This window comes from Pongo abelii, chromosome 13 (genome assembly GCF_028885655.2).
Source record: "Pongo abelii isolate AG06213 chromosome 13, NHGRI_mPonAbe1-v2.0_pri, whole genome shotgun sequence".
NCBI lineage: Eukaryota > Metazoa > Chordata > Mammalia > Primates > Hominidae > Pongo > Pongo abelii.
Window position 1 is genome coordinate 125,187,571 of NC_071998.2, and position 15,063 is coordinate 125,202,633.

The window sequence follows — 15,063 nt, forward strand, 5'->3', positions numbered from 1 at the left end:
ACGGAAAATGGGAATCAGGAACGCTGGCTGCAGTGCCAGGAGGGGGACAGAGGGCCCTGGAACTCCAGGCCAGAGCAATCAGAGAGATGCTTCTCAAAGCTGGAAGGAAGAAGCCAATGTGCCACCTACCGCTGTGCCCACCGAGGCTGACCACTGAGTGGGGGCATCACCACCTACCACTGAGGCTGACCACTGAGCACGGGCATTGCCGGCATGCGGCCACCTTCCTGGACACCCAGCAGCGCTGCCCCCTGTAGCCAGCACAGGCTGACCCAAGGTGTCCTTCTACCGCGCGGAGAAACACTGTCACTGCAGTGCCACCAAGTTGGGGTCACGGCAGGCATTTTGATGTGGGCCCTGTGCCTTCCTGGGGGAAAGGTGATCCTCCCTGTGAGTCCCTGGGGAACTTCCATAATTCTGATTCCTTACAAACACCAAGCCTTGTCCCACAATAGCATACTATGCTGGACTTGTGCTGGAACAACCCTCAGCCACGCCTCCAGATGGGGAGCCCCACCTTGCCCTCCAGCCTCGCCTCCCACACCCTGCCCAACTCCTCCTGCTGGGATACTGTCCCGGTCTTCAGCAAACTCCTCCTTGGGTGCTGAGGCCCGGCTGTCACCTCTTCTGAGAAGCCTTCCTTGCTTTCTGACCCAGCACTCCGCCAGCCCCACTCTGCTCCCACAGCCAGCCATCTTGTGCATGTCACTCTTCTGCGTACAAATCTGCCTCCGGACTCCAGGCTGGGAGCCCCCCAGTGCAGGCATCTAGCCCTGGGCCCCCAAGAGTAGGGCAGGAACGAAAAGGGAAGTGCAGTGCCTGCCAAGGAAAAGCCATTATGCAAATGCAAGGTACTGATTATTAGAGCAATTTAAAAACAGGCCCTCCATTTGGGCTTATTTTGCTTGATAAAGCATTTTTAAGTGGCAATATTTTGTGTTAATTTTTTCAACCAGCTGCTCTTATTATTTGATTATGCATTATTCAAAGCTCTCAAAAGCGAGCTTAGAGCACTTGAGAAAATAACTTCAGTGTTACACGTGCCCACGCAGGGGACTGGCTCCAGCTCCCAGAAAGATGTTCTGGATCTAAGACCTGTGCTACCCGGCACAGAGCCACTGGCCACGTGTGGCTGTCCGGCTCACAACATGACAAGCTGCAGTGATCTGTGCCCAAGTGCAAGCTCCATATGCCAGATCAGAGGACTCAGCGCAAGCACCACAAAACGTAGGCTGCCCAAGGATGATCTGTGACACTGATCACAAGGTGACCCAGATAATATTTTGAATATGCTGGGTTAAAACTAACATACATTTTTTTTTAAGAGATGAGGGCTTGCTCTGTCGCTCAGGCTGGAGTGCAGTGACAGGATCTATGTTGCCCAGGCTGGTCTCGAACTTCTGGCCTCAAGCAATCCCAAAGTGAAGTGCTGGGATTACAGGTGTAAGCCACTATGCCCAGCCTATAAAATACATTCTTAAGATTAATTTAGTTTGTCCCTTCTTATTTTTTGACATGGCTCCGCTGTAATCCCACCACGCTGCCCTGAAACTGTCCTTCGGCTTCCACACTCCCCATGGGGCCTGGGTCTTGGGAGGCAGGAAATGTGTCTTCATCTTAATGTGTTTCCAGCTCCTGGTCCCAAGCCTGACACACAGAGAGTGTTTAGGAACCAGCTGATGATGGAATGAACGATGATCGTGTGAATGAATGAAAGCACACAGGCACTCACACGGTGCCCCTCGCTGGTCTCCTAAAACCACATTTCCAGGTTCCCTGGGAGACAAGCTGCATCTGTGAGCCAGTCTTTGACTTTCCCCAAACAGCTGCAGAGTGCCTGGGGTCTGGGCAGCCAGGGGAGTCCTTTAGACACTCAAGGTGACCCTCATGTTGGGCATCTGGCTATGGGCCCAAAGCAAAGAACAGGTGCGTTCTGCTCCAAATGTCCCTTCCCTCTCCTCACTCCTGTGCCTGCTGATATGGTCTGGCTGTGTCCCCACCCAAATCTCATCTTGAACTGTAGTTCCCATAATCCCCACGTGTTGTGGGAGGGACCTGGAGGGAGGTCATTGAATCATGGAGGCGGTGACCCTCATATCCCTCATACTGTTCTTGTGATAGTGAGTGAGTTCTCACGAGATCTGATGGTTTTATAAGGGGCTTTCCCCCTTTTGCTCTGCACTTCTCCTTGCTGCTGCCATGTGAAGAAGAGCGTGTTTGCTTCCCCTTCCGCCATGACTGTAAGTTTCCTGGGGCCTCCCCAGCCCTGTGGAACTGAGTCAACTAAACCTCTTTCCTTTACAATTCAAGCAATCTTTAAACTATAATACTAATAGACCTGGCTTCTGATTAGACCATTTCCCCAGCTCCAGCTTTGAAAATTCACAACTACATTCTCTCCCCAAGTAGGATCCAGGTAAGAAATGGCATGTGCTTGTGTCTTGTAAATTGCCATAATGGCTAAATATCCACACCAAGTCCACAGAGAAAGGATAGGAAATCTTGCCTTTCAGTGAAAGGAGGAGGGGGAAAACAACATAAAAAATTTATTAAACTTGAGCCACTGGGACCAAATTGCAAGTTAAAGATTCAAATGCATTCCCCTTCCTTAGAACTCATGATTTACGTTTGCAATAACTGCAGTCATAAAGAGCTCATTGGATTAAGGAGGCTCAGTCTTAATGTCAGGGAATAACATTATTGGACGGTGCAAAGCCACATGTTCCCCAGAGCTGCTTTTCTGGGTGAGAGGAATTCCACCTTGTATTTTGGTTCAAGAGATCAGTCACAATCAGGATGGGCAGAGAAAGATGGAAAATGGGCAACCTGGCCGGGCGCGGTGGCTCACGCCTGCAATCCCAGCACTGTGGGAGGCCGAGGCAGGTGGATCAACTGAGGTCAGGAGCCCAAGACCAGCCTGGCCAACATGGTGAAACCCCATCTCTACTAAAAATACAAAAATTAGCCAGGCGTGGTGGTGCATGCCTGTAATACCAGCTACTGGGGAGGCTGAGGCAGGAGAATCACTTGAACCCTGGAGGTGGAGGTTGCAGTGAGCTGAGATCGTGCCACTGCACTCCAGCCTGGGTGACAAGAGCAAAACTCCGTCTCAAAAAAAGAAAAAAAAAAAATGAAAAAGAAACCTGGGATCTAGCCTGACTCTCCAGGCAGAAATCCTCTAAATTGAATGTGCACTATAAACCAGCAGGGGCAGGCCTGGCCATGTGGGAGCTGTAGTTCAGGAAGTGTCCTGGGCTGAACACCCAGGAGGCTCCTACGGAGTGGGCATTTCATGCCAGTTCCTGGCCACACAAGGCCGATGTGGTCCCCATCGTCCCGGAGCCCTCCTGTGCTGACTGTCCAGAAACCCTGAGGCATGTTCCTGGAGAGCACAGAATCCCAACCTCAGGCTGGTAACTTAGGAGAAACAGCAGGTCAGGAACTTGCCCTCACACCGGCCAGGAGCTCCCCAGGCTCTAGGGGGCACAGGCTCTGTGTGGTGGGGGGTTAGGGTCAAATCGTGGCTCTGCCACTTACTAGCTGGGTGACATGGGCCAGTGGTGTCCCCTCTCTGGACCTCAGTTTCCTTATCTGTAAAATGAGGACAACCACAGAACAGACCTCACAGAGCAATTGAGGGTGGGGGATGTGAGGGAATGAAGCCCAGCGGTGCCCAGCCCCAAAAAAGCTCATAAGCACCGCCCACTGTTGCTGTCATTGTCCTGTGGGTACAGGCGTCCTACCATGTGCAGAAGGCTTGCCCTGCTAGAGCTGGACCAGGAGAGGACAGGAAGAAGATGCAGGGTCTGACCCTCTGATAGGCAGGGGACAAGCATTTAACCCCCTAATCACAGTGCACCCCTTGAGCAGCCCAGAGGCCCAACAGAGGCATGGGTGCTGAGGGGGCGCTGGCCAGGATGGAGCAAAAGAGGCTTCACACAGTGGGAGACACCTTGGCCTGGATGTGGCAGAGGATTTCCAAGGCAGGGAATGCCGGGAAGGGTACGGGGGGGGTATGTTCCAACTCTGAGCATAGCAAGTAGGGTGGCTGCAGACTCTGCTGGGGGCTGGGGCCTTATCCCTCAGGGACCTCCCTCTGGCCATGCCACCAGCCAGAAGCCCTGCCCTCTCTGAGCCTCAGTTTCCTCCCCCCTTACAGGGTTGAGATGGACAGTCCCTCAGTCAGTCTCAGGAGCCTGCATGCTGGAGTGAGCCGTTTTTGGAATTTTCTTTTTTTTTTTTCCCCCGGATGGAGTTTCACTCTTGTCGCCCAGGCTGAAGCACAGTGGCACAATCTTGGCTCACTGTAACCTCCACCTCCTGAGTTCAAGTGCTTCTCCTGCCTCAGCCTCCCAAGTAGCTGGGATTACAGGTGCACACCATTACACCTGGCTAATTTTCATATTTTTAGTAGAGACAGGGTTTCACCATGTTGGCCAGACTGGTCTCCGACTCCTGACCTCAGGTGATCCGCCCGCCTCAGCCTCCCAAAAAAATGCTGGGATTCCAGGAGTGAGCATTTTTTTTTGGAATTTTCGAAGTCTCCCTCAGATTCCTGAGGCTGGTCAGGGTGGACAGTGGCCTCCAGGTGGGCACCCCAGGCCTGGCTGTGACCTGCGTGGCCCCTGTGCCCACCTCTCCCCTTTAGGATGCTCTACAACCCTCAGACCCACATGGGGCCGACCGGATGTCCAGAGGAGCTCTGGGAGTCCAGCCAGTGGGATTTCCCAAGGACCCCGTGGCCAGCCCAGCATCAAAGGGACGGGCTGGTGGCAGCTACTCCAGCTGGTGGGTGAGGAATTTCTTTTACAGAAGTGCATGAGACTGGGCCGCCAGCGTGGTGCCGCATGCTGATTTGGGGATGACTTGAATTGTGCATATACACAGGGATCCTGCAGAAAGTATTTTCCTGGGCCCTGCAAGCTAAAGGCAGCCCTGGATGTGGGCTGAGCAGTAAGACAGGGACAGCCCCAGCATACACAGCAGGTGCTCAACACACGCAGCTCCCCCTCTTATTCCTCTCCCGGTTGTCATTCTCAGTCTGTGCTCTAAGACGAAGGGAGAGAGAAACACTAAGAGTCTTCCCAGAAGAAACCGTAGTTGAGCTAAGAACACACAAGCTGCTGTCAAACAGCTCCAGAGGCCCCCAGGCAGCAAGGACGCCCGAAGGCACCATCTCCCACTGGCCTGGGAGGGCGGTGGATGAGCCAGGCCGTGAGCCCCCGGCAAGGATGCTCGGTCTCAGCCCAGGTCCCTCGCCTGCAGGTAAGGCCCCTTCCTCCTACCCCCCTCCTCCCAGAGCAGGCCACGTGATCCCACCCTGGCCACAGATTCCCACGGTCCCGATAGGGCTGCAGCCCTGATGCTGTGGCCAGGCTTGGGCAGCGCCTGGGTGGAGCAGAGGCCTCTCAGAGAGAGGAATGAGGTGGACACGGAGAAGAGCAGAGGCGGGTCCACCAGGGCAGGGCAGTGCCTGCCGGGCCACGTGTTAACCCCGAGCCCACACACTCCTGTGCCCTGAGCCTGCGCTCCAGGGGCCTCTGCTTCTGGCAGCACCGCTCCCCCCTCACGACACGGCATCCCAGGACCCGGCTTGGGGAGCATGGCCAGGCCCCCTCTCTGCCCCACAGCTTCGCAGAGACAAGCCCTCATAGAGGACCCTGCTAGAGCAACGAGCCAACACCCGGGCCAGCCATTAGACTGGCTGGGCAGCCTTCTAGAATGTACAAGGGATATGAAGATCTGCTCATCTCTGAGGCCTCTCAGATAGATGCCTGCCTTCCCACTCAGCATGGGAACCCATGCCGCCGTGACCCATCATGAGGAGATGCCCAGGTGGGAAGAGCCAAGGGCCAGCTCTGCCTGCACGTGGCCTCCATGTTTCCTCCTGACTCCCTGGACACCACCAGGAACCTCCCCGCCCCTCCCTCCTCCCCTCCCTCCTCCCCTCCCCCCTCCTCCCCTCCCTCCTCCCCTCCCCCCTCCATCCCTCTTCCCCTCCCCCCTCCATCCCTCCTCCCCTCCCCCTCCCCTCCCCCCTCTCCTCCCCCTCCCCTCCCCTCCCCCTCCCATCCCTCCTCCCCTCCCCCCTCCATCTCTCCTCCCCTCCCTCCTCTCCATCCCTCCTCCCCTCCCTCCTCCCCTCCCTCCTCTCCATCCCTCCTCCCCTCCCTCCTCCCATCCCTCCTCTCCATCCCTCCTCCCATCCCTCCTCTCCATCCCTCCTCCCATCTCCCCGCCTTACTCGGCCAGCTCCTCCAGGCTGCGGTAGACGTCATCGTCATTCTCTGCGGTCTCCTCTGAGGGAAAAGGCCTGCAGAAGAGAAGGCGAGAGGGAGGTGAGCAGGTCCTGGCACTGCCGGCCAGTGGGACCCCAGCTGGACCCCACAGCAGACCCCAGTGTGGCCCAGCCAGGAGCAAAGGGGCTCTTGTCCACTCTCTGGAAGGACACGGGGTGCGCGGACACTGATCGGAGTCACAGGACGAGCCAACTGGGCCATAGGGCAAGAGGAGACCCATGCCCAGCTCGCCAGGGGACAAGGAATGTGTCATGCCCACTCTGGGCTCCGGGTGTCCAGTGGGAAGATGAGAGGCCCAGGTCAGGGCTACAGAAAGCGTTCATCTGCCGGCCGACCTGCCTTCCCCTTTACTCGCCCTCCCACTTCCAGGGGGTTCACAGTGGAGACGAGGCTCCTCGCACACCTCCTGGTGAGCAGGTGGGAGGGCTGCCAGCTCAGTCCCTGCAGGAGAGGAAGCAGGAGGGGACTCCGGAAGGGAGGGGTGATTTCTGAGGCACCGAGGGTAGGGGCTCACCCACCCCACCCACCAGCCACTGGCTTGAGGTCAGGAAGAGAGTCCCGAAAGTGAAAAGCCCTCGGACCTTCTGCCTGGATCCGCAGCCTCCCCTCCTACAAAGGGAGCAGAAGCCCCATGGGGACTCCCCAGAAGGAATGCGGCGGTGCTCCCCCTCACACTCCGCCCCCCAGACGCCCCAACCCTGGTGCCTTTCTGCAGTTCATGATGGTATAGAAATATATACACACATAAACTTTAATCATCTGGGCTCTTCTTGAGTCTCATTTTTGTGGAACTCTCATGCATATGTACATAATTATAATTGTTTTTCTCCTGCTCATCTGTCTTATGTCAATTTAATTCATAAACCAGCTCAAGAACCTGGAGGGGTGGAAGGAAGCGGTTTTTCCTCCCCCAGGACCCAAAACATCGCTCTGCTCCATCCGCTGCAGACAGACAGATGGGTGTGGCCCCGAGTCTACAGGCCTCCCTGCACAAGGCGAGCCCAGGCCAACACAGGCCAACTACTCAGAGCTGAAATGTCAGGCCAGCCTCAGGGAGGGGGGAGAGGCAGAGGGGAGGGAGGGGTGGGGAGGGAGGAGAGGCAGGAGAGGCAGATCAAACACCAGGAGAGGGGGCTGCAGCTGGCTCAACGCTATGGGCCAAATCCACTCATCTCTAGAGGAGACCCGAAAGGCCCCTTAATTAAACCAAACATCCCCCTGTAGCCCCAGGGTGCGTGTTCTGGTAGGAAACCTGTCACTAAGGATGGGACAGGAGATCCCAGCTGGAGGGGCTGCCTGGGCCCAGATGCCAGCTGGGATTGCTTCCTCACCTGGGGTCAGGCTGACATTTGCTCAGCCCGAGATCCAGCAGGGATTCGGTCCATCCTGGCAGCCCCACCCCACCCAGAGGCCGGGGACCTGTGCTCCTGTGGGAGGGCAGGGGGAGTCCGCTGATCTGTGAGCTGGAGGCCTGGGTCCTACCTGGCTCTGTCACAGACCTGCAGGGACCGGGCCATTGGTCAGCGTGCCCCTGTGGCTTCCTGGTAAAAGCCCGTGTCCAAGGGCGCAGCACGGCCAGGCCTGACCTCTGCGTGGGTGAGCTCAGCTCTCTCCTCCCAGCCACTCTCCCTCCTTCCACCCATCACCATACAGCAGCATCCCCCAGTGGAGGCGTGTGTCCCTGGGTCACAGGCAGAGCTGAGGCTGCCACGACATCCTCACCATCAGGGCTCTGTCGCTGACACAGCGCCATTCACGGCCAAGAAGCCCCTCAAGGAATCCATCTCCTCCCGTGATATGCAGAGTCCCACGCTGACACAGATCCCGCCCAGGTGATGGGGGTGGGGCTGAGGAGCCACAACCTGGAGGGACTGGCCCACACGCAGGTGACCCCAGAAAGCGCAGGAGCACGTGGGGGGCCAGGAGCCAGGGAGGCTCTGCCAGGCTGAGATGTGACTTCAGGACCCAGAGATGGAGGCTTGAAACCCCGCTGCCAGGACCAGCCCAGGGCCGTCACCGCTCCCATGCTAGCCCCTCGCTTACATCCAACCATCCCTGTCTCCAACCTCGTCAGTCATTTCTGCTTTTTCTAAATTTTCAGTGATGATTGGTATGACTTCCATAATAAAGAAAAATAGAATCAAAATTCTCATTATGAAAATGTGTCCTCATCATAAGTTAAAAAATTTTAAACCCCACTCATCTCCTATAAAAGTATGTTATGTATAAAATGACATCGTGGCAAACTATTAACGTGCTTTCTCATGCAGAATGTAGAGAGGGAAGAGAAAATACCAAACTCCTGAGGTTGTGATCTTGTTCAAATTTGATCACTGAGTGTGGGCGACAGCTTAGGGAAACAGGGCATCCCATCGAACCCTGGATTATCAACAGGACAGCCATTCGGGGACTGTACTTCTAGAACCCGCCCTGCTAAGCCGATCGAGAGATGCATTCACACTTTGTAAGGAAACCCACCCTAACAGTGAGTGAGCACACACACGTGCCTCTCACTTTTCCTGTGCCCAGGCAGACATCACTCATCAATCAAAGCTCTCCTATCCCTGAAGCCCAGCGCAGGGTTCTTAACACAGGGCTCTACTCCTCCATCAGTCCTGGAACTCAGACAGAACCCACCTGCCCTGCCAGGAGAGCTGAGCCTGGGTCAGCAAAGGAGCAGAAAGGCTTTGGAGCTGGGCAAACCCAGGTGTGAACCCTAGGCTCACCCCCTGCTCCCTGTGACCTTGGAAAACCTACTTAACCTCTCTGAGTGTCAGCCTTCTCCTCCTGGAAAATGGAAGCAATAGTGCCTTCTCAGAGGGCTGCTGGGAAGAGCAGCTGTAGGACAGCAGAATGCTCTGTACTTAGTGGGGCCCAACAATGGCAGCTGTGATTTAGTATTCCTAGTATCATCCTCATTCAGGGCACTTTCCGCTACCCAAGAAAACTGCCATCTGATGCCTCGTTAGGGCCTAAGAGCCCCACTCGCCATGATGATTTTGGAATCTTGTTTCCTAACACAGAAAGTAAGTGCCCACTAAAATGAGGCACAACAGTCACTTCAAAACCTTTTGTCGGCCGGGCATGGTGGCTCACACCTGTAATCCCAGGACTTTGGGAGGCCCGAGGCGGGCAGATCACCTGAGGTCAGGAGTTCGAGACCAACCTGACCAATATGGTGAAACCCCGTCTCTACTAAAAACACAAAAAAATTAGCTGGGCGCGGTGGCGGGCGCCTGTAATCCCAGCTACTCGGGAGGCTGAGGCAGGAGAATCGCTTGAACCCGGGAGGTGGAGGTTGCAGTGAGCCGAGATCACGCCACTGCACTCCAGCCTGGGTGACAGAGTAAGACTCCATCTCAAAAAAATAAATTAAAAAAAAAAAAAACCTTTTAAAAAACCTGACCTTGAGCTATGGTTGTCATAATTTTCCCTTCCCTGCATCTCATTTGGTGTCTTGTTCAACCCCTCCTGTCATCTCCTTTACCTGCCCAACCCAGAGGAGATAAAAGCAGGAATGTTAAAGTCCAAAGAATTATACTGCTGCCCATAAAATCTTTACTACTTTTATTCTAAGATCCCTATTTGAGGCCACAAATCCCCTTGAGAATGGAGTTGCAAATCCAATTAATTTCTGCCACAGCCCAACAACGGCTCTGCCAGAAGGGGAAGAGCAGGAGAGGGAGGCAGCCTGTCAGGGACCGTGCAGGGCCTCAGCGCCGGGCCACTGGGGCAGGAATACGCAGAATAGAGGAGGCTTCACCAGGCCCCAGTCCCCTTTCACTCCACTCTCCCCACAGCCCTCCATGCCCATGCTACCTCTGACCTTTGCACCTGCTCTGCTCTCTGCCTTTAGTCCCCTGCCCTCCCACCATTCACCCAAGTGCTAGCATCCTTCAGGGCTGAATCCAAGCCCTACTGCATTTGGGAAGACTTGATCATTCTCTCAGCCTGGGTCTGCCTCTGCCTAGCACAGTGCCTGGTGCTAGAAAAGCATGGATGAGTACATGGATGGATGAGTGGGTGGAGGATAGATGGCGGGGGATGGATTGTTGGCTGGCTGGCTGAGTGGGTGCATGGATGGGTGGGTGGGTGGATGGATGAATGGATGGGTGGGTAAGTGGGTGGGTGGGTGGGTGGATGGATGGATGCATGCATGCATGGGTGGGCGGGTGGCTAGATGGATGAATGAGTGGGTGGGTGGATGGATGTATGGGTGCGTAGGTAAGTGGGTGGGTGGATGTATAGATGGATGGATGGATGGATGGAAGGACGAATGGACGGCTGAGTGGCTAGCTGGGTGGGTGCGTGGGTGGGTGGGTGGATGGATGGATGGGTGGGTGGATGAATGGATGGGTGGATGGAGGGATAAATGGATGGCTGAGTGGATAAGTGGGTGTGTAGATGGATGAATGGATAGGTGGGTGAGTGGGTGGGTGGATGGATGAATGGATGGATCGGTGGGTGGGTGGGTGGGTGGATGGATGGATGGATGGATGGATGGATGGATGGGTAGATGGATGGATGGATGGATGGGTGGGTAGGTGGGTGGATGGATGAACAGATGCATGAATGGATGGATGGGCATGTGGCTGGATGACTGGCTAGGTGGGTGCATGGATGTATGGATGGATGGATGGGTAGCTAGACGGGTAAATGGCTGGGTTGGTGGGATGGGTGGATGAGTGGTAGATGGGTGGGTGGGTAAGTAGGTGGATGGAAGGATAGATAAATGGGTTGTCGGGTGGCTGGATTCATGGGTGCATGGATGGATGTCTGGAAGGACAGATGGAAGAGAGAGTAGTTGGACTTTGTGGGCTGATAGACAGATGGATGAGTGGATGGATGAACAAATGAGTGGGTTGGTGGGTGGGATTAGTGGGTGATGGATAAGTGGACAGAAGGGTGGGTGTCATATATTCTCAGGCTTTTCTTTACCCCTTGAAATGGCAGTCTCAAATTAGATACGAGGAAGCTTTTTTTTTTTTGAGACAGAGTCTCACACTGTTGCCCGGGCTGGAGTGCAATGGCACGATCTCGGCTCACTGCAACCTCCGCCTCCCGGGTCCAAGTGATTCTCCTGTCTCAGCCTCCCAAGTAACAGGCGCCCACCACCACATCCAGCTAATTTTTTGTATTTTTAGTAGAGACAGGGTTTCACTATGTTGGCCAGGCTGGTCTCAAACTCCTGACCTCGTGATCCGCCTGCCTCAGCCTCCCAAAGTGCTGGGATAACAGGCTTGAGCCACTGCGCCCAGCCTATACGAGGAGGTATTTTCAAGGACAGCTTATAAGAGATCACGCAGAGGTATTCAAGTCACCCCTAGTAGGTACTTTGTAAACACTGACCTCGACTAAACAGTGTGACACACATTTGCACAGAGAATGTCTACGCAGAGTTTCTGGGGCTACATCCCCGTTGTAACTTAAAGCCCAGTGGGGGTGGGTTGGGTGGAGGCTCTGGTCATTTTGCAACAAGGCCTAGCTCCACCCCCCACTCCCCACTCCCGAGGCCATCTTCAGGCACCAGCTGATTTTCCTACCCACACTTACCCCTAGTGTCCCCTACCCACACCTTGCCCTGTGGTGTTGCCTTGCTCGTTAAAAGCAGGGAATGAGAAGCAGAGAAGGCCAACCACAGCCTATCCAGAAGTTGTCCCGAGAGCAGTCATCCTTGTTCCCCAGGAGCGGCTGCATCCCTCTCCTCCCAGTAGAGCCTTCCTGAGCATGCATTTCCTCGTGCCTGGCTTCGGGAAGCGGAGTTTCCCACCGCACCGCCAAGGGGACGAAGCGGATGTCCGCACAGGAAGCAGAGAAACCACAAGTGCCAAGTGCAGAGAAATCCCCAGCAGAGCCCGAGTTGGGCAGCAGCCCCTCCTCCCAAATGACCCATCCAATCCCACTCCCCAAGCTTCCTCAGCACCCACTCCCCACTCTTGCCCCTGAGCCACTGCTTGCTCAAGGAGCTCCCCCAGCCCCCAACAGGCCTCCCCATGAGCTCAATTCTGGGCAGGACAATCACAGTCCCAGCGCTACAGCCAGATAAGTCACCAGCCAGAGGACACAGACCGGAAAACAGAACACCCTACACACAAACCCAAACCCCGAAGAAAGAGCAGAGGAAACACAGCTCCTGCTTCCAAAGAGCTCCTTCACTCTCCTCCCGTCCTTCCTCGGGGATTTACGGGGCACCTGCATGGGGCTGGCCTGGGTGGCCATTTGTCACTGATTCAGGGAGAAGGAGCAGCTTGAATCTTGCTTTGGGATAATAAATCAGGCTCCTATCCTTGCCCTCAGGACTTTTGTGAAAATCTGCTAGAAACGATGGCGTCTGCAGAGCACCACCTGTGCCACTCACTGTGCCTACAGCTGCATGGTGGCCCCACAGTCCGGAGGGAGGGGAACATTGGACGCGCAGGGGTCTCCAAGGTGAGGGTAGCAAGCACAGGTCTGTGTCAGTGCAGACCCTCAGGATCTCAGCTAGAGGGAGGACAGCTTGGGTTTGCTTTCTTGGAAGGCCCTGAGGAGCCGGCAGCCAGATTTGGTTTTTAAGACAAAGACCAGAGTAGCAAAGAGAGGAGGACCCTAAACACAGCTGCTCTCCTTCCCAGGCAGGTGGCAGGTGCCTGGGTTCTAGGGGACGAGCCCAGACAGCTCACGCCTTACTGTGCTTCCACGAGGACTGTGGGGCCTCAAACGTGGGGTTCGATGGGGAGCACGACCGCTTGTTGGTGCTGATCTAAGATTTCACAACAGCAGCAGCTACAGGGAGAGAAGGCTGGGCCCCCACAACACCACCACCCCAGGTTCTGCTCAAGTGCTTCAAAACCAGCTTGGATGCAGCGCTGGGCCTGCTGACCCCATCTGGCAGCAGCCTCCTCTGCATACTGAGTGGACTCCCGGGCTCCATCATGCAGAGCTCGTGGCCACTCCTGCAGCCCTGGAGTCCTGGCCCTGTTTCCCTGGGAGCTATCGCCACCTCAGAGCAGGGAAGCCCCTCTTGCCTCTTAAACAGCGAATCCACCCAGCAGGTGTGCGTCTCATCCTGGAGTGAGTGTCCACAAACAGCCCTGCCCGGGGCCAACATGCAGCTCCCAGGCTCTGTCCCCAAACACCCAGATATAACATCAGGGAGAAGCCACAGCACAGACCCCAGCACCTCAACTGTGCTCACTGGAGAGGAGACCTTGTGGGGAGAGCTAAGAGCAAGGCCTCTGCAGGTAATGGGTCTGGGTTCAAGCCCTGGCTCTGCCCATCTGAGCCTCAGTTTCCCCAACTGCCGAATGGGGGCCGGTAGTAGCAATTGCTAAGACCAAGGGAGATGGTGCATAAGCCTCCTAGTGAGCATCCTGCATGTGCCAGCGCAGGGCTCTCCCCTTCCGCTTTCCACCAGCTCAGCCTCTGAGCCCACTCTGCCTCCAGAGCCAGCCGCAGTGGGACCAATTCCTGGATCACAATTGGAAAAGCGCCCCCTCCCCACAGATGGTCCACCTGGCCCTGCCATGGCTCAGGCAGGGCACCCCACCGAGCACTTCCTCCCACACTACATCTGAACAAGAACGCAGCCCTCAATGAACGTTTAGAGTCTTGAAGGTACTGAAGATTCCAGAAGGTACAGAAATCAGTGCTTGGCTCATCCAGCCACCATGCACAGAGTCTGGGACACAGTTTTTGTCTCCCACACTCTGCTGGCATCTCAGGTGAAGGATCCAGGGCTTGAGACAGTCCCTAATGCCTCCACTTGGCCGGTACAGAAAGAAAGTGGGACCCGACTCACAGAAGAGAAGACCCCGCACGGTGACTGCCAAGGACTGTGTTCACCAGCAGCGCATCAGGGAGGCTGCTCCACCTGACCCTGGTGCTCCTTGCCCAGCCGGAGCCCTCCGAGAGAACAGGCAGAGCCTCGAGTTACATCCTGGAGGGCAAGACCGGCTCATGGCCCCAAGGGAGCGCCCTCGGCCTCTGAGGCCAGGTTCGGGCAGCACTGACATCTACTGTCCGGGTTTGCCCGGGACAGGGATTTCTTGGGATGCGGGACTTTTGATGCTCAAACTGGGACAAGTTGGCCACCCTAGTTTTGCAGATGGCAGACAAGAGTGTTTCCATTTAAGGTACTGACACTACTGGGGGGCGGGGGAGGGGGGGCCTGGCTAAGCCTCAGTTTCCAATTCTGAAACCAGCTTCAAAATCAGGCTTTGGGAGGGCCAGGCACCGGCCTGGCACTGGAACACTACCAGGTACAGTGGCATCTCATCCAGGCAGAGGCCATGGTGAGGAGAAAGAGAACAGCATGGGCGGAGGGGCCGTGGGACCCCACACCCAGGGCATGGGAGCCGGGCCATAGCCCTTTTGGCACAGCAGCCAGGCAAACTTGAAAGGCACATCAGGAAGCGCAGCGCGGAGGGCCCGCCAGACCCGTTTAATTATTGAGGGAGTCACCCGGGTGCCGCCTTCTAATTGGCAAGGAGGCCTTGAAGCACCAGGGCTTCGCTTATTAGAAACGGTTCTCCTGCTAAACAGCTCCAACTGTCAAAACAAGCCCACAGATCACGTTTCGTTCCTCAGCGTGCCATCCCACCCAGCCCAGAAGGGATATCACAATGGGAGGAGGCCAGGTCGAACCCGGCCTCCCACCCATGGCCGCACCCGGCCCGGGGATGCCATTGTCAGGAGATGAGCCTGACACACCCAGCACGAAGGCAGCACAGGGCCAAGGGGTGCAGGGAGCACGCAGAGACCCCTCGGGGTGGCAGGGAGTCTGAAT

The 15,063-nt window shown here is 55.9% G+C and overlaps 1 protein-coding gene across 4 annotated transcripts in view; it reads right to left on the reverse strand.

Moving 5' to 3' along the window:
• VAV2 (vav guanine nucleotide exchange factor 2) overlaps nt 1–15,063 on the reverse strand; it is a 231,062-nt gene that overhangs the window by 65,160 nt on the left and 150,839 nt on the right. For all 4 annotated transcript variants that reach the window (XM_024251692.3, XM_054519342.2, XM_054519341.2 and 1 more), the window contains 1 exon segment: nt 6,245–6,313. In XM_024251692.3, coding sequence (XP_024107460.1) covers nt 6,245–6,313 — 69 coding nt within the window.